General features: G+C 36.3%; 2 protein-coding genes across 2 annotated transcripts; both read left to right on the top strand.

Moving 5' to 3' along the window:
* The first annotated feature begins 2172 nt into the window (after nt 1-2172).
* Nucleotides 2173-8013, top strand: LOC108985850 (60S ribosomal protein L10a-like). Its single transcript, XM_018958293.2, has 6 exons — nt 2173-2278; nt 2526-2580; nt 3384-3603; nt 4570-4735; nt 7416-7621; nt 7736-8013. The coding sequence occupies exons 2-6, from the start codon at nt 2576-2578 to the stop codon at nt 7787-7789; spliced, it is 651 nt and encodes a 216-aa protein (XP_018813838.1). The 5' UTR covers nt 2173-2278; nt 2526-2575; the 3' UTR covers nt 7790-8013.
* A 1984-nt stretch (nt 8014-9997) lies between these two features.
* On the top strand, nt 9998-14873 carry LOC108985851 (ferredoxin, root R-B1-like). Its single transcript, XM_018958295.1, has 2 exons — nt 9998-10106; nt 14076-14873. Exon 2 carries the CDS (start codon nt 14084-14086, stop codon nt 14555-14557), a length of 474 nt encoding a protein of 157 aa, XP_018813840.1. The 5' UTR covers nt 9998-10106; nt 14076-14083; the 3' UTR covers nt 14558-14873.
* Nucleotides 14874-18968: the final 4095 nt, after the last annotated feature.

Raw genomic sequence — 18968 nt, 5'->3', positions numbered from 1 at the left:
AACGATTTATGCTTGTTGTTCAACTTAAGTGATTAGGAATCCAATCTCGTGTTATGGTTGCCAATGATTGTTATAGTGTATATTTGAGGTAAAAACATAAGTTGAAAAGTGTTTTTCAAAGGCAACAAATTTCCCTTATCATGGATACATGGATATCCATGTAAAACCTCAAATACATATATACATGTGTCGCATTGCACATTTTATTGATAATGATTTAAAACTACAAAAGAAGATCTTCTCTTTTTGTTTAGTTGAAAATTATAAGGGTGATACACTTGATAGGACCATAGAAATATGCTTAATTAATTGGGGGCGACCAAAAATCTTGCAATGATACTTGATAATACAAGTTCGAATAATAGTGCAGTTACCTTTTTGAAAAATAAAATCAAGGATAGGAATGACACTATTTTTATATTGTTTCAAACAAATACAACTTGTTGGAAAGTAATTTTAAATATATGATTATTTTATAAGAATAACTTATTACCGGTGTCTCCTATCAACCTCATATATCGGAGACCAATGCCAGCTTGCCACGTCAGGAGATCATGAGTGAAATGCCAACCGCGTAAACAGAGAATAACTCTCTCACTCTCTCTGTCTCTTTTCTCCCTCTCTCTCACTCTTTCTTTCTCCTGAGCCTCCCAAGAAAACCCAAACCCTCACGCTGCCTCTCTCACTCTCTCTATCTCTTGATCCGAAAGATGGAGACCATGTGAGTATGCAGTTGTTCTCTACACATGTGAGTGCTGAGTCGAGTAAACTGCAGATGCATAAAAAACTCTAGTGATTCTTCAAGTGTTGAAGGTAGCATATGATAAATCAGAGTGCATAGGGAGCGCAAAATTTAAATGAATAAAAAACAAACAGCATGCAACTAGAACATCCAGAGTCTTGAACTCAACACCAAACTTACTAGAAAGTAGATTGTCCCAAATTCGAAGGAGCGCCTTTGATCCACCATATGGACTTCAAAAATCTCAATTTTCTGTGACAAAAAATCATGAGTTCTAATGATTGGGGATAGTGCAAGCAGACGATACACTTCAATATGGAAAGACAAGACACAACCATAAACATATAAGCAACAAAACAGAAAATAACACATTTAATCTTGCATGAAATATTTGCTTCCTAGCCTAAAACAAGACCGACTCTATGACTCCTATACCACTATCTTCTTGTTCTTTTTTTTTTTTTTTTTGACAAGAACAAATTAAAGATCAATGAAAATGACTCACACGGATAGAACTAAACATGCAAAGGCCAAAACAAAATGCCAAAGTGGACACAGATATAGATATAGATGCAGCATACCTAATAAAGAAAATTTCTCTCTATTTTTGTTTTTTTACTTTTAAAAAACAATTAGGTAGTGAAAACTAAAAATGTGTTTGGATTGCTTGTTGAAAAAAGAAAATGAGAAAGAAAAAATATTGCATAAGGTAAAGACCGAAAGGACGTAGGGGCGGGACTAAACAACGAGAGCAAGGGGATGTCTTCAATGGCAGATATTAGAAATTGCAGGTCACGTAGTTGTATTGTCTTGGCCTCTTTTTGCTTTTTGGCCTCAGTTTGCTTTCTTGAAGATCGAAGGAGAGAGAGGGAATGAGTGAGAGAGATTAGGGATTTCAATTTCAGGAGGGATTTCCAGATCGAAGGAGAGAGAGCGTGCTTCGAGCGACATCGAAAGGAGTTCGGGAGAGAGAGAGAGCTTTGAGTGGGAATGAGAAGATGTAATCCCCTACTATGCGTCTCCAAAGTGAGAATTGAGGAAGGCTTATATGGCAGCTTTCTACTGGTTTTCGATAAAGCCACTTTATAAGAGATATGGTCAGAAGTGTTTCTGTTATTTTATTTATTTATTTTTTGAGAAATACTTTAATTATTAATGAATTATATAAAAATAAATTTATAAACTGATTAGATAGTAAAATTACTTTTTATAAAAGTTATTTTTTTTTAATATATGTAGTAGTACTATTCTTTTTATTATTATTATTATTATTATTATTATTATTATTATTATTATTAGGCAGTTTGTGGTGGCCTGGTGGGCCTGATGAAGGCTCGAACCCATAATAAAATATTTTTACAAAGTGGGCCACAATTGTTCCGACACGTGTACATTTCTCTTAGGGTTTAGCTGATAATGCCAGTTCTTACCGTTGCTAACTGCTATATATACTGAATGCTAAGCCGCCAGAAACCCTAGGTAGAGTTCCTCTTTCTTTTGGACCTCTGGTGCTATCTCCATCTGCAACCGCAACAGGTTTTTCTCGTTGACTTTGAGTATCTGAATCCGATCTTGTCTTTTTGAAAACTGCCTTCTTGCTTTATTTCTAGATCTGTAATCCTTGTTTGTTTCCCGAGAAAGTCGGGTAATGTATTAAATTTTGAGATTTTATACTGGTTACAAGCTTTTCTTTCTGTTCGTTTCTAATACTTCATTACGTAAGTATGTGAGTGGCTGTTTTTTTTTTTTTTTTGTTTTTGACGTGCTTTGGTTTGGTTTGCAGTAGGAAAAGCTGTTAGTGGGTCTGTGAAAGTAGGCCTTCAAAATTCGAACATGAGGTATATGTAATATCGACTTGTGTTTACTTTTCTATAGGCCTTGTCATATTATGATGCTTTCGCTTTTAGGGTTTTAGGAAGTATTATATGTTGAAATTCCGTGATGATTAGCAGTGCCAATTGTATGATTGAAGTTGTAATGCTCGCAATGCGAAGTTCATTTATTTTTGTAATTCGGAAGAATCTGTGATTTTTTAAGATTGGTGACATGGTATATCATCTTTGGTTGAATCTTTTCATTTTATGGTTGTTGTCAAAGAACCTTGTGGCATTCTTATTTTTGTTGCAAGTATTGGTAGAAAGTTTAAACTTTAGCCTATATGGGGAGCATGTCTTGTTCATTTCTCACCAAAGCTAAACTTTAAATGTTACTATTTCACATGATGTATAAAGTTGGTGTGCTTTTCAAGGATCGATTTCCCTATTGATTACCCATGAATGACTGTAGACTATTTCTCATTATATCAACATTATTTCGTTCCTAATCAGTAAAGCTATAGGTGGTGGTTGTTTATATGTGTAACTCAACCGTTTTGTTTCTCAAGAATGTGATCTGTTGAATGTGTGTAGGCAGAATCATGATTGTGATGTTGAATAATGCATTTGATTAGGATTGATGTCTGATAGTGTTGTTTATAAACTGAACATTGAAAACCAGTGCCATTTTACTCGGTGTCTCAGATTGTTTCATTATTTTGCCCTGAATATGTAGAATATTTCCTATACGATGATGAACGATGAAGTCATCAGGTTGATGCACTTCAGTTTCTGTGATCTCACTTCTTCGATCCTTCTTTCAACAGTAAGCTTCAGAGTGATGCCGTACGAGAGGCCATCTCTACTCTCTTTAATGGATCCAGAGAGAAGAAGCGTAATTTCACTGAGACTGTTGAGCTCCAGATTGGGCTAAAAAATTATGATCCCCAAAAGGATAAGCGATTCAGTGGTTCTGTTAAGTTGCCACATATTCCTCGTCCAAAGATGAAAGTTTGCATGCTTGGAGATGCACAACATGTTGAAGAGGTAGTGATGCTGTTATACTTGGCTGAGAGTTTGTTGTAGTTTCCATCTCAAATGAGTGTCTAGGTATCTATTTATATTGATCGAACCTTTATGTTTCCTGATGTCTCGTAGATTTAAATGCCTATATTCTTTTAATTTCTTTGAAGGCAGTACTGATGAAGTTCTCTGAGGTTTATTATGACCTGTTACAACTCTTAGCTCCATGATTTACAAGAAACATAAGAGTAATGTCAAATGTTTTGTGAATAAATTGTTCAGAAATCTTAAAGACTTTTACTTTTATTTTCTGCACCTATTTTTTCAGTTTGATTTTGTGCTCATGCAGAAAATTTTTTTTACAATTTGAGATTTGTGGATGGGTATATTATATACGGTTAAATACTATACTTTCTAATTTCTCTGGTTATGCAATCCCAAATTTGCTGTGGTCAAATGAAAGTTTCACTTTCTATTAGAAGTGAGAAGGGAAGATATATTTGTGGAGATTGTGCATGACATACGGATATGAATTTCTTAGAGGGTGAAGGTGAGAAATTATTTTATAAATCTGTGGTGGTCTGTTTACATGTTTGGATGTGCTACTCTTAGGAAACCACATAATAAGGGTATTGTCCCTAGTTTAACTCCTTGTACTAGCATTATTAGTTGGTTGCTTTTAGTATAGAGATTTATGAGTTTTTATTGATTATTGGGTTTGAGTGCACTGATATGATTCGTCTACATTCAAGCTTTCTAATTGGCATGAACTTATAAATTTTTTGTAATTGTATTTAGTTTGTGATGGCAAGTTGTATTTGTGTGTTTGAACGTGTCATATTTATTACCATCATACTTTTCTTTTCCTGTGTTTTTTTAGCTCGTATCCTCTTCAGAGTAAGTTGCTTTTCTTTTTCATTTCTTTTGATGAGGTTGATCATTTATGATCGGAATTTTGTTCAGTGATCGAAATTTTGCAATGTCATGCAGGCAGAGAAGATTGGCTTAGATTATATGGATGTTGAAGCATTGAAAAAGCTTAACAAAAACAAGAAATTGGTTAAGAAGCTTGCCAAGAAATACCATGCCTTTCTAGCATCTGAAGCTGTCATTAAGCAGATTCCCCGACTTTTGGGCCCTGGACTCAATAAGGCAGGCAAGTGTACTATATTAATTTATTGCATTTGCTGTTCTTATAGTTGTTTTATATGCAGCACATCTTTTATAATGTTTTTGTTTTGAGCTTGTTACTTGGCATGCTTTTTTGTCATTTGCATTCATTTGATGATTTGTTGGGTATATTTTTCGTAAAAGGTAAGAAATGTGGAAATTCATTCGTTCTGCCATTTTTGCCTTGTTACCATTTCATTTACTTGTGTTTGATTTGAAATTATACTTTAAAATGTTCTTGAGCAATGATAGATGTGTAATGTATTTTTTGACCCTCTGCCTTGGATCTTTGTTGGCTATTTTATGAATAATTTTCTGAGAATAAAGATTTTCACTACCTTTTGAGAGAACCGGGTGGCAATTGAAAGTGTGATGGCACTTGTGTTCCGTTGCAGGCATATAGAAATTCCATTTCCTTTCTTCCAAGTTTATATTCTCTGCATGTAGACAAGTCTAAGAAAGGTCTTGTACATATCTTTTCTCATTCGATCACTTTTTTAAAAAGAAAGTTCCTGAGATTTAAAGGTTCTGTTTATTGTTGAGTAGCCTTTTCTCACTTGATCACTTTTAAAAAAAGAAAAAGTTCCTGAGATTTAAAGGTTCTGTTTATTATTGAGTAGCCTTTTTCATTGGACATATGATGTGTTGTATATTTGTTGTATAATCCCTTTCACGATTTATGTTGTGTATTTTTTTTAAACAAGAAGAAATGTGGAATGGAAATTCATTCATTCTGCCATCTTTGCATTGTCGCTTTTTCATTGAGTTGCTTGTGTTTGATTTGAGATTATACAATGGTCTTGAGCAGTGGTAGACATGTAATGTATTTTTTTACCTTCTGCCTTGGTTCTTTGTTGTCTAATTTTATGAATAATTTTCGGAGAATGAAGATCTTCACTGCCTTTTGAGAGAACCGGGTGTCCCTTGAAAAGGCGATGGCACTTGTGTTCCGTTGCAGGCATATAGAAAATTTCAATTCCTTTCTTCCATGTTTATATTCTCTACATGTAGATAAGTCTAAGAAAGGTCTTGTACATATCTTTTCTCATTTGATCACTTTTTAAAAAAAAAGTTCCTGAGATTTAAAGGATCTGTTTATTGTTGAGTAGCCTTTTTCATTGGACGTATGGTGTGTTGTATAATCCCTTTCACGATTTATGTTGTATGATTTTTTGTAAACAAGAAGAAATGTGGAATGGAAATTCATTCGTTCTGCCATCTTTGCATTGTTGCTTTTTCATTGAGTTGCTTGTGTTTGATTTGAGATTATACAATGTTCTTGAGCAGTGGTAGACGTGTAATGTATTTTTTTTTACCTTCTGCCTTGGATCTTTGTTGGCTATTTTATGAATAATTTTAAGAGAATGAAAATCTTCACTGCCTTTTGAGAGAACTGGGTTGCCTTGAAAGGTGATGGCACTTGTGTTCCGTTGCGGGCATATAGAAAATTCCAATTCCTTTCTTCCATGTTTATATTCTCTACATGTAGATAAGTCTAAGAAAGGTCTTGTACATATCTTTTTTCATTTGATCACTTTTTAAAAAAAAAGTTCCTGAGATTTAAAGGTTCTGATTATTGTTGAGTAGTCTTTTCATTGGACATATGGTGTTTGTTGTATAATCCCTTTCACGATTTATGTTGTGTGATTTTTTGTAAACAAGAAGAAATGTGGAATGGAAATTCATTCGTTCTGCCATCTTTGCATTGTTGCTTTTTCATTGGGTTGCTTGTGTTTGATTTGAGATTATACAATGTTCTTGAGCAGTGGTAGATGTGTAATGTATTTTTTTGACCTTCTGCCTTGGATCTTTGTTGGCTATTTTATGAATAATTTTTTGAGAATGAAGATCTTCACTGCCTTTGAGAGAACCGGGTGGCCCTTGAAAAGTGTGATGGCACTTGTGTTCCGTTGCGGGCATATAGAAAATTCCAATTCCTTTCTTCCATGCTTATATTCTTTGCATGTAGATAAGTCTAAGAAAGGTCTTGTACATATCTTTTCTCATTTGATCACTTTTAAAAAAAAGTTTCTGAGATTTAAAGGTTTTGTTTATTTTGATTTTCTCTGCATGTAGATAAATCTGAGGAAGGTCTTGTACATTGTCTTTTTTTGTTTGGACCTATGGGGTGTTGTATATTTCTTGTATGTTTACTATTGCATCCCTTTGATGATTTTTTGTAAACAATAAGAGGTGGAAATTGATTCATTCTGCCATTTTGGCCTTGATGCTTGTTTTTAGTTGCTTGCATTTGATTTGCAGATATTAAAATTTTTCTTCCACAATGTGAGATGTGTATTGAAATTTTTACATTCTGCCTTTTGAGAGAACTGGGCAGCCACCTAAAGAGTTTGATAGCGCTCGTGTTCTTGTGGGCATCTAAAAAATTCCAGTTCCTTTCTTTCTTATACATATTCTCTGCATGGAGATAAATCTATTCTCTTGCAAACAATAAGAAAGGTCTTTGTACATATCTTTTGTGTCTTTGTTACTTGTTAAAAGATCTTCCTGGGAGTTGAAGATTCTGTATATCGGTACTTATAAAAATAATAAAAATAAAATTGAAGGTTCTGTTTATTGTTCTGCAGCCTTTTTAATTGGACCTGTGGGGTGGTTGTATATTTTGTGAATGTTTATTATTGACTGATTTAATAACGGTAATGCAGGGAAGTTCCCAACTCTTGTTACGCATCAAGAAACGATTGAGTCTAAAGTTAATGAGACGAAAGCTATGGTTAAGTTTCAATTGAAGAAGGTGCTTTGCATGGGAGTGGCTGTTGGGAATGTTGCCATGGAGGAGAAGCAGGTCTTCCAAAATGTTCAAATGAGTGTTAATTTCCTTGTTTCCTTGTTGAAGAAGAACTGGCAAAATGTAAGATCTCTCTCCGTCTTGCTTTGTTTAGGCAACTGAATCATGCTTATGAGATCCTTTTGGTTTTGCAAGCCTGATTGTCTTTTGACGTTTTTTTATTCTTTTTTCTTTCAGGTGAGGAGCTTGTCTCTTAAGACCACCATGGGGAGACCAGTGCGCATATACTGAGGAGTTATTGGCCAAGGGAGTTCTGTAATACTTTCAAGTTTATTTTTTTTCCCTTCCAATTGTCACATTTTCTTGCTGTTTAGAGGCTGTTTTACCTTTTGTTGGTTAAATGCGTAGATGTCGCACTTCGTTGGAGAAGTGAGGCCTATTTTTTCGTTTTCACTTGCGCCATGATGCGTTGTTGAATATCAAGTCTAAACGTTTTGGCACTTTCATTCCCTCTATTGTTTTGCTTAGCTTCTCCTCTACCCTTGCCCCCATCATATAAGCCCACTCTTTATAGGACAATGGGTAGACGGAAAAACGACGCTCCAGCCTTTCCGACATTGGGCCAGGAAAAGAAATGATCCAAAATGTTTATTGTTACACCTACAAGAAAACTTATCTGGAAGCCTACGTTGGGTTTGGGGCCTGTTTGGGTTACGTTAGGACTTTTATAAAGTGTTTAAATAGTCAAATGATCTTTAATAGAAAAATTAAGTTATTTAGGTATTGCATATTAAAATATGCTAAAATGTATGTTTATGGAAAATTGATACTTTTCTCTAAACTGCTTTTTCGAATGCATTTCAAATTTTAAAAAGAATGTCATACGAAAGTATCTAATCCAATTTTAATTATAATTTTCAAATTTTTTAAGGATTATAATTTTTAAAAATTTAAATGATCGTTATTTTTATTTAAAAACTAATAATCTATAATTTGTTTTTAAATAGATTAAACATGTTTGAAAATGTTTTAAAAATTATTAAAATGTAAATGATAAGTTCTAAAATTATGAACTATATTAAAATGTAAATGATAAGTTCTAAAATTATGAACTATAAGTTCTAAAACTAATAATCTAATAATTTTTTTCACTTGAATTAATTGATATGAAAGTTAATGCACTAAACATATAAATTGTAAGCAATTTAATGTATTACTAAATGTGAAAGTTGTTAGAACGAAAAAAAAAGAAAAAAAGAAAAGAGAGAGCGCCTTGCTAGTACAAGCAGGCATGATTTTTTTATTAAAAAGAAAATTTTAAAAGAAGTGAAAATTGATTTATTTTTTAAATTATTTTTCTTGGGGGTGGGGTGGGCGTGGGAGGAATGAAAATTGGTGACAGCAGTTATCCAAATCTTTGAATCAAATGGTACTAATGATGCTTTAATGGGATGGAAGTTATATATGATTGAAAGTTAAGGCCGCAGTGATGTGCTTCTTTAGCATATGGTACATAGGGTGGTATTACTATTCTGCGAATGTTAGCTGAGCTATCTATCATTCTTCCATGGCGACGACTGCTAACAATACAATACAATAGAACGGGTTGTTACCCTTAACTTTATAACATTCTAGAAAAATTTTTCAATTTTTTTTCCGAATTTAAGAGCATTAAACTAGATCTTACTTTCATTTCAGATTTTTACTTTTGAGTAACAACTTATATTCAATGTTTAAACAATGATTGCATGTACCTTAATCCTTGTAAAAGTAACAATAAATTGCCAATAAGTTAACAATATATAATTAGGTGGTACCATTAGGTCAGGTCAAAAAACAATTGTACATAATGTACTCACTTTGACATTTTCTTAGAAAATCATTTGAAAATTAATTTCAAACATGAAATCTTTTAGTTTTGATAATGCCTATATCTATTTATTTTCCATGTAAAATCCATGATATTATTGATATAATTTTATTTTAGAAGAGAAGTTATTTAAATAAGGGAAAAATTCACAAAATAAAAAAAAATGGATGGCAAAATTAATGGTAGTATCATAAGTTTTTATATTTTGTGGGCTGTCTCCCTCATTTAGCATTACACTTTGGTTAATTAATCGAGAAATATTATTTATTAACTATATGTCACGTATTAATATGTGATTTGTTATTTTTATTCTTTTATTTAAATCTATATTTATACATCATATAAATAAAAAATTACATATTGGTGTAGGAGAAATAAATAAATTTTTTCTAATTAATTATACATAGTTAAATTACATAGGAATAAAGTACAAGGAAATAAATAAACAAGAAAGAGAGAGCGGTGATTGGTGAGTCCGTGGGTTGGTAGAGGGCTTTATCAAATGGCTTTTGGTAACTAGGTATCTACAAGTCGGTGCGTCTTTTCGGTAAAACCGCCTTTCAACAGATGCCAAAGGCCGTCGCTTTCTCAAAACACGCCACGCAACACATGTTCGGAGTATGCGTGCGTCTAGACTCTATAAATCTACCTCTTACAACCCACTAGTAACTTTGTGCGCCTCGTTCTCTCCGCTGAAAGCTCTTTTTTGAGTACACTCAAGTCACGGTCTCTCTCTCAGTAAGCCCTCTCTCTCTCTCTCTCTGTTGGTATGTTAGCTTTTTGTGGATGTTGTTCATGTCCGTTTGTTGCATGGTCTTCTTTACAAGTTCATGTTTTTAATTTTCTTTCACTGGAATTAATATATGATGCGAGATCGGGGACTTTACTCTCTCCGTTCAGGTTTCCCGGAAGAAACAAACCCCCCAAAAGAACCCACAAAATGCTATGATTTCATAGAATCCGATAGAGTTACTTTATAATAAAAATAATTTTATAATGTGATGTATTATGTCAAGTTATATCAATTCGTGAGTTTATTTTTGCCTAATTTCTTGGTGGCTAATAAAAAAAAATACAGTGAGAACTTTTGGGTTTCAGCACCTGTTTTAACGGGTCATTTAAGGCTATAAATATTTTGTATGACCTGCTTAATCACTAATGTATACTTAAATGATCCCATTTAAGAGTCATGTGATTTTAGAGCCCACATCAATAGTCTCAACAAAATTTCGCCTTGCGGTTTGGAGGTAAACTCTGTCTACAATAATTGCCACTGATTCTTTTTTCAGTAAGGCACTCATCGTAATTTTCCTTTGAAGAATTCAAAATTCTATTATTTATTTTAGAACTTTTGAAGCATTATTCTTCTTTATTTTTAAGGCCTTAGGTCTTCCAATATCCTCGCTCTTCATTGAGCCAAACACTCTTTAAGTGCCCCTTTACATTTGAGTTTTGCTTCAATTGCATAGTGCATTAGGATGGAAGTACTTAATGAAAAGGATTTGGATAACTGGATTTCTGTGCTTTTTGTTGAGTAATAGTAAATAGAATAATGGAAAAGGCATACACCAAGTACACATGATGAATACAAGAAAAACGAATAATTAGGAATAGACAAAGATACAAGAAAATCATGAAATCTCGGTTCTCAGCCCAGTAAAATCTATAGCAACTGCCTGAAGAAACAGAGTATTGAAGAATATCTTAAGCTCATTCAAGGTCTTCTCGTGGTCCTTAAATTTGTATGATTCCTTCCCCTCCAAATACACTACATGACCAATAGGAGTAGGAGTGATCTTACACACCTTGCAAGTGGGATGCCATATAACCCTCTTCAGTTTCCAAGAGGTCTAGTATCCTTCTAGGCATAATCCAAGCCAGCCCAACTATACCAAAGAAGCAATTGTAGTGTAGTTCTAATTTTTGAAGTATTGAGTAAAGTATGGAGAACTCCATTTTTTTCTTTTGAAGAAGCTCATGGATTGTAACGCCCCAATAGAAGGACCAAACCACATGGCCTATACTCCAAAAGGACTAGTCAATGATACAATTGAAGCCCCATTGGAACCTTATAAAGTGCAAGAACTTCTCCTTTCCAAGCAATGTGGGATCCCATACACCACCTACCCTTATCCATATCATATGGGGTATCACAATCTACCCCCCTTAAATTCCCGACGTCCTCGTCGGGCCTATCGATTGTAGGTGGCATGGCTCAAGTCCCACATTTCTAGTTGGAATAAGCTCTGATACCATTTGTAACACCCCAATGGAAGGCCCAAACCACATGGCCTATACTCCAAAAGGACTAGTCAATGATACAATTGAAGCCCCATTGGAACCTTATAAAGTGCAAGAACTTCTCCTTCCCAAGCAATGTGGGATCCCATACACCACCTACCCTTATCCATATCATATGGGGTATCACATGGATGCTTTCAATCTCATTACTGTGTGTATCTGAAATGAGTTGGTGTAAAATGTTGCTTATCAAAAACCGATTTGGTGTATATGTAATTTCGAGTTTACCATACAACTGTTTTTGTTGGACCAAAATACTCATAGATAAATCCATTATGGGTTGTTCAACTTCATCTCAAGCATTTTATACTTTCGTCATTCTTCAAATCCATTGATTGTAAATTCTGAAATCCAAACGCAGCCTTTGTGACTTGCAGTTTAGGCCTATGTGGTCCCTATATATGCTTAGTTATCAAATATGAAGCATAGGAGTGTGAGATGCCTGTCAGATAGAATTAGAGGAGGCTATTTATGTAAGAGTAAAAAACATAGAAAATAGAACCAGTGTGCACTGACCAACTTGCTGATGTTAATTATAATGGAATCGCATTCTCACTGGGTCATAATAGAGTCAAAACCTAGCACATGAAAAGCTGTTGGTGTTCTGTATGGTGCAGCATACTGCTAGATAAACATTGGGAATCATGCTATCAAGAGGCGAACATATATGCTTGATGCAATTGTAGGCAATTCATACTCGTGTATGGCGCAATTCTATGCTGGACCAACATGGATTGAGTCCTGATCTAACAGACAGTCAAGTTTCAAAATACTTAAATTACATAGAGACTATTTCTCTATAATTGAGACACAGACTATTTTCTCTTAGGTGGTTATGAATTGAGCCTTGAGTGGTTATGAAATTAGTGCCTCAAGTGAAGAGCAGAGAACTTTTACCATGCGTCTTCTCATAGTTTTCTGGACACTAATGGTCCCATTCTTACAGAATGGAAAGTCTGGCCCCTATAAACTCTTAGAGGGGATATTTATTTAATTATTTGATAACTAGAGGGGTGTTTATTTGAGAGTAAAATGTTGCAAATAGAACCAACTTACATTGACGAACATACTATGCTAATTCTAATGGGAACCACACTTTCACTGGGCCATCATCATTGAGTCAAACCCTGACATTTGGAAAGCTGTTGGGATTCTGTATGGTGCACCATACTGCAACCAAGTGGTAACTATGTTATCAACTATCAAGAGGTAAACATATATGCTTGCTGCAGGTTTAGGCGATTCATCTAAATCATTTTACAAGTGGCCTTTCTATAGTTGGAAACTCTATCTGTTGCAATTCTGTGCTGGGCCAATATGGATTGAGACAATGCTGTGAGAGGACCTTGACCTAACAGAGTGAAGTTTCAAACTACATGGAGGCGTTGGTTAAGTTCTAGAGAGAGACTATTACTATCAGGTGGTTATGAAATTGGAGCCTCGAGTGAAGAGCAGAGAGCCTTTTAGCTTGCATCTTCTCATAGTGCTCCATATAACAATTGCCCTTTTCTTACAGAATGGAAATCCTGGTTCCATTTTTCTGTGAAGTTCTAAGGGGCATACAAATTACCCCCTTGGCTACAAGGGATGTTCACCCATCTGCCTTAGTGTATTGTTTGGAAATAGATTTCAAGTTTAAAAGTGATCAGCACGTTTCCATCCTTGTGGAATTCTTAGCAGTAATTGCCTCACTGGTCAGAGAAATTGATACTTCAAAACTGTTCTAATATATTCTTATTTCATATGTGTTTATGTGGATGGATGGGTGGGTGGTGTGGGAAGGATGGGGGATTGTGGTCCAGATGTTCTCTCTTAATTTTCAGCTACCTGATGCAGTGGAAGCTCCTAGTCCCGATTTAGCACTTATATGTGCGGCTACCGTGTTAGCAAACAGAATTGCCTGTATCTCTGGCTTGTTCTCTTTATAGTCATACCTAACGGATCCAATACTTTTACAGATGAAATGATGTGATTAGGAGCCACTTTGAACTGAACATTCTGAAAAGGAAAATATATCCATAACAAAGATATTCTTATATCCTGATTTTAGAAGTTCTGTTTTAAATTTCTCCTGGGCTCTAGTGGTAAATCTTTGTATACCATTGAGGATCATAACAAGAACAAAGCCAGATGAAGAAATAAAAATGTCTGAGGAGGGCATTCATTCATTCATCGTTGTCATATACATCTAGGGGGATTTTTTGTGCGACAATTCCATGAATCCATATTCCTTTAGCAATTCAATTCAATTCATATTCATTAACATTATATATTAATCATCAGTAAATATGTTCTTACTGATAATGTTAATGTTATTACCTTAATATCGCTTTTGGCATTATTTTAAATTCTCTACTAGATAGGCAAATTATTTAGTAGACGAGCTGAACTTTGCTATAAACTCAGGGGCAACCATGTCGACCATGCCAACCATCTCAACTGTGAGACTTCCCTCCCAGTGCATGCTTAGAACTGCACCTCAGAACGGTTTCACCAGTGCCATTATCAAGTGCCCATCATCTGTTGGATCTGTGAAGAACATCTCCAAAGCTTTTGGCATGAAAGCATCCCCCTCTTTCAGAGCATCCGCGATGGCAGTATACAAGGTTAAGCTTATAGGACCAAATGGTGAAGAGAACGAGTTCGATGCCCCTGATGATGCTTACATCCTAGATTCAGCTGAAACTGCAGGAGTTGAGTTGCCTTATTCATGCAGGGCTGGGGCTTGCTGTACCTGTGCTGGGAAGAAGGTGTCAGGCTCAGTGGACCAGTCTGATGGCTCATTCCTTGATGACAAACAAATGGAGGAAGGTTATGTGCTGACTTGTGTCTCATACCCGACTTCTGACTGTGTGATTCACACACACAAGGAAGAAGATCTTTTCTGAGTGTGATTATTTTGTTGGGGTTTGAGTAGGGTTTCAAAATATAGTCGCCTAGAATAGTTTTGACTGCATATCCTTCCCCATTAATCACATCCACTTGAGCCTGGCCGGCATGTAGGTGTTGCGTTTCTTGTTTGGTCTGAGAGATGATGTATCCTCTCTGTTTCAGTGAATTCTATGTTTTACAAGGTCATCTTGAAAGTAGGGACTTGGAATAAGGATAGAGTAATGTTACATACGGTTGTGGAGTGTGCAAGTGCATTGCAGTCGTTTTGAAAAAGAGTGGGATCCATTATTAAAGAATTAATATTTTTTCTTTTCACGTGAGTCTTGTATTTATTCACTTTTTTTAAAATTATTACGTGGCGCTTGCGTACTCACAACTATAACTATCATTTCTCTATGCTATGCATAGGTATGCACCGCTTTGCAGAAACAAAGCTTCTTGCAAGAACTCATCTATTTTTGATGTAGGATAGAAATGAGAATAGAAATAGAAGTAGAATAATAGCAAATAGAGAAGAAAGAACTAGAAAGAGAAGAGAAGACGAATCGGTAGGAGAAGAGAAGAAGACGAAAGCAAGAGAAATGGAGATTGGAAGGAGGTGGCTGCACATGCGCACAATTCTTAATTCTTCAACAACTGACATTCAGTATTTCATTACAAGTATTTAAATAGGAAAATAACAAAACTCAAGTAAACCTTAAAAAGCTTATGGGCTAAAGCCCAAGCCCATTAAAATAAAGAAAACATAAGTAAAAATAATCAAAATAACAGTAATAAAAAGATGTCCTCATCAACTCTCCTGGGGTGGGAAAAAAAACTTGACTCCGTTGAGTGAACAAAACACAATAAGGTTGCAATCAATCACCCAACCATAAGCTAAGTGGTTGAGCAAGCTTCTTCTGACGTCCATAAACACGAATGAGTGGAGGCCTGAATCTGGTATCCCCATCAACTCTCTTGAAATGGGTGGACAGTATTCCGGGTAGGAGAAGATCTGGCTGACTCTGATAGAGCTCTAATAAATCTGAATCAAGTTGCTGAAGTGTCTCTCTGGGATCTACCCAACGAACAAGGAAACGTTGAACCTCTCCATCATTGGTCAATACCATCTGTTCATCTAAAATAGCATCATGTGTGCTGTGATAGATGGTATTGGAGTAGGAATAACGAAAGGGTCAGGGTCAAGGTCAAGGTCAAGGTTCACAAATGGAGGCAGAAAAAGATCATTGGAGGAATTGAAATGGTTTTTGTAAGCAACTAAGTCCTCAACATTGAAAGTAGAGTGGCAACCAAAATGTGATGGAAAATCAATAACATAGGCATTTGGATCAACATGCTTTAAAATTTTAAAAGACCAGCACTACGTGCTTGCAATTTTGGAACGGATCCAGGTGGACGCCGTTTCAATCTAATTCGGATCACAACATAATCCTCAATACGCAAATCAACTCGAAGTTTATATGATGCATTATTGGCTTCATGTTGTTTATTGATCTCAATATGCGAATCATGAAAAATGTTGTACAAATGCCTTAACTGATGCAGACACACTAGCATGTAGGGACATAAGAATATGATCTAAAAGCTTCCTAGGTTTATAACCATGAACGACTTCAAAGGGATCCATGCCTAAAGACCGATTCACATAAATGTTACATGCAAAGTGAGTGGTAGGGAGGATCAAAACCCAATCCCGAAGATTGTCCTGGACCAAACATCTTCTAAAATTGTTAGGACTGCGGTTAACAACTTCAGTTTGACCACCCGTCTGAGCAAGGGCCACTATTGGAGACTCAAACGGGACCTCCATAACAACCACAACAAACACAACAGAGTTACCCACATGTGTATGCTCACACTCCGTAGGGCTAATGATATTTGGCCCTTTTCGTTCCACAATTTTCTTTGCTTTCTGTGAACCAACAGGTTTTGGAGGTAACGGATTAAGGTGAATCTTCTTCCCATTAAACACAAAGGAACATGAATTGGATCAACCATGGATGGTTACATCCAAGTCGAACAACCAAGGTCGACCAAGAATGATATGACTGACATCCATAGGAATGACGTCACACCATATATGATCCTTATACTCTAGGAACTGGATGGGCACCAAACAACGCTCTTTTATAGCTATGGAAGAAGTATCGACCCAAGAGACATTATACGGCTGAGGGTGAAGAACTCGCTTCAACCCAAGACGTGACACAGTAGCCACAGAAACTGCATTAATGCAACTACCACTATCCACAATGATTTTACAACCCTTATCATTGATTTTGATATAAGTATAGAAAATGGCATGACGACGCCAATCATCAGTATCTTTGGGCTGGGTAAGGGTACAACGAACAATACTTAACCGGAGTGTGTCGGGAACAAAGGGCATAGAACCTAGACCCATAGGAAGGGTCCGAATGCAACCTAAGAATGTATCTTCATCATCACCTAAATCACCAAACTCCTCAAGCTTAGGCTCATAGACTTGATCTTCTAACGGTTCATCAACTATACCCTCATGTTTCTCAATGACTAGGATTCGACTAGGACAATTGGAAGAAATGTGGCCAAAACCTTTACATTTGAAGCACTGCAAGTGGGAGGAAGTACTTGAAATTTCAGAACTTTTACCCTTATTTTCCCATGCGGGGGAAACATTAGATGGTGGAGGTCCTAAGAGAGACTTAGGGGAAAGGGTGGGCTATGGGGTGATGGAAGGGCGGTTATCACCACGCCTTCCATACGGAGTCCTCATAATCGACTCATAGTCTCGGACTAAAGAGTAAGCATGGTCAAGTGTAGCAACACCCCGAAGGACAAACTCGTGCCTAAGATCATCTTTTAAGCCTTGTCTAAACCTACTTAAAGTCATGGCCTCATCCTCAACAATATGACATCTCATTCGGAATTCATCAAATTGAGTGACATACTCAGTCACTGGCCGATTGCCCTGTGTAAGGGCATTCCATTGGTCCAACAAATTACCCCTTTAAGATTGGGGCAGGTATTTCTCTTGAAGACGACGTTTCATTTCTTCCCAACTCCCAATATGAGGCGCATGACTCCTCTCAAGAAGATCCTCTACACTTTCCCAAAAGAGTTGGGCAGTGCCAGTTAGTTTCAGGCTAGCAAATTGAACTCTTCGATCTTCAGGGACTCTATACCAGGTAGGGAAACGATCCATATCCCTAATCCATTGAGTAAAAACTCGAGGATCTAGGCAACCATCAAAAGTAGGGGCCTCTAGCTTAATGTTTCTGAATAAACGCTCTTCATGGTGAGTAGGGGACTGAGTACCTTGGCGGTAATGGTCTGGTTCTCGCTCACGATCATAATCCCTATCCCCACGATCATGTCTGACATGTTGTCGATCACCTCGTCGACGACGATAGCGTCTATTTTGGGACACTTCAGAGTTGTCAGACGAATGAGGGAGTTCCTCAAAATTGTTCAACCTAGCAGCTAGGTCCCTGTTCTCCTCACAAGTAGCAGCCATCTCAGTTTGGACAGTCGCTAATTGAGTTTGTACATGTTGCTGGTTATTGGCTAGTTGAGCTAATTGTCGAGTGAGGGCATCAAATTGGGAAGGATCCATGGTAAAGGTACTGGAACTAGAGGTGACAAGACGACCACTACGCAACTGCATGCAATGCAACACCCGCTAAATGAAGTGCAATGGAGAGATCAATGAACAATAATGCAAGCAATGAAAAATATCAACTGAGCCAAATAATAATAAGTTTTTTTTTTTTTTTGGGATTAAGTAAATCCAAAATACGGCAAAAAAATAATGCTAATGTTTAAAATAACAAAGCAATGGTCAAATGCCAATCAAATAGATCCAATCACATAGCAATGCTGATATTTTTGTTTTAAGAATTTTTTTTTTTGGAAAGACAATCAATGCAAAAATGAGAGTAAAGCTTTAGGCAATGGAAGTGAGAATGGGAACACAAGAAGTAGGAAGTAAACAAAATCCAAGTGTTGAATAAATCTGGCCGTAGCAAATGCGGGTTTGGCTAAATTCACTATGGTAATAGCAACACAGAGAAACAATTAATACATTTTCAAAACAAACCGATAGTGTAAAACCAAAGAAAGAGATAGTAAAACTCCCTTTGCTCTTTGAGAACTGTGCACAATCGTTGAAAAGTCACGCGGACAAGCCACCCTGACTCCCTTTCTTTCTTTCTTTTTATTTCGGCTATTTCTGCGCTGGAAGTCGCGTGAGAGGAGAAACCGAGGGAGAGTTAGACGTCTGGTAGAGGGAGAAGAATCGGAGCTGAGATGTCGTGTCCGACGTCGTCTGCCTCAAGTCTTTTTTTTTTTTTTTGTTTCCAGCGCTGGGTATTTCGGCACTTCTCAAAGTCTCAACTCACAACAAGTCACTGAGTATTTCGGTAGAGC

This window comes from Juglans regia, chromosome 14, assembly GCF_001411555.2.
Source record: "Juglans regia cultivar Chandler chromosome 14, Walnut 2.0, whole genome shotgun sequence".
In the NCBI taxonomy this organism is placed as follows: domain Eukaryota; kingdom Viridiplantae; phylum Streptophyta; class Magnoliopsida; order Fagales; family Juglandaceae; genus Juglans; species Juglans regia.
Note: the sequence above shows the minus strand (reverse complement) of the source record. Positions and strands in the feature narration are given on the sequence as shown.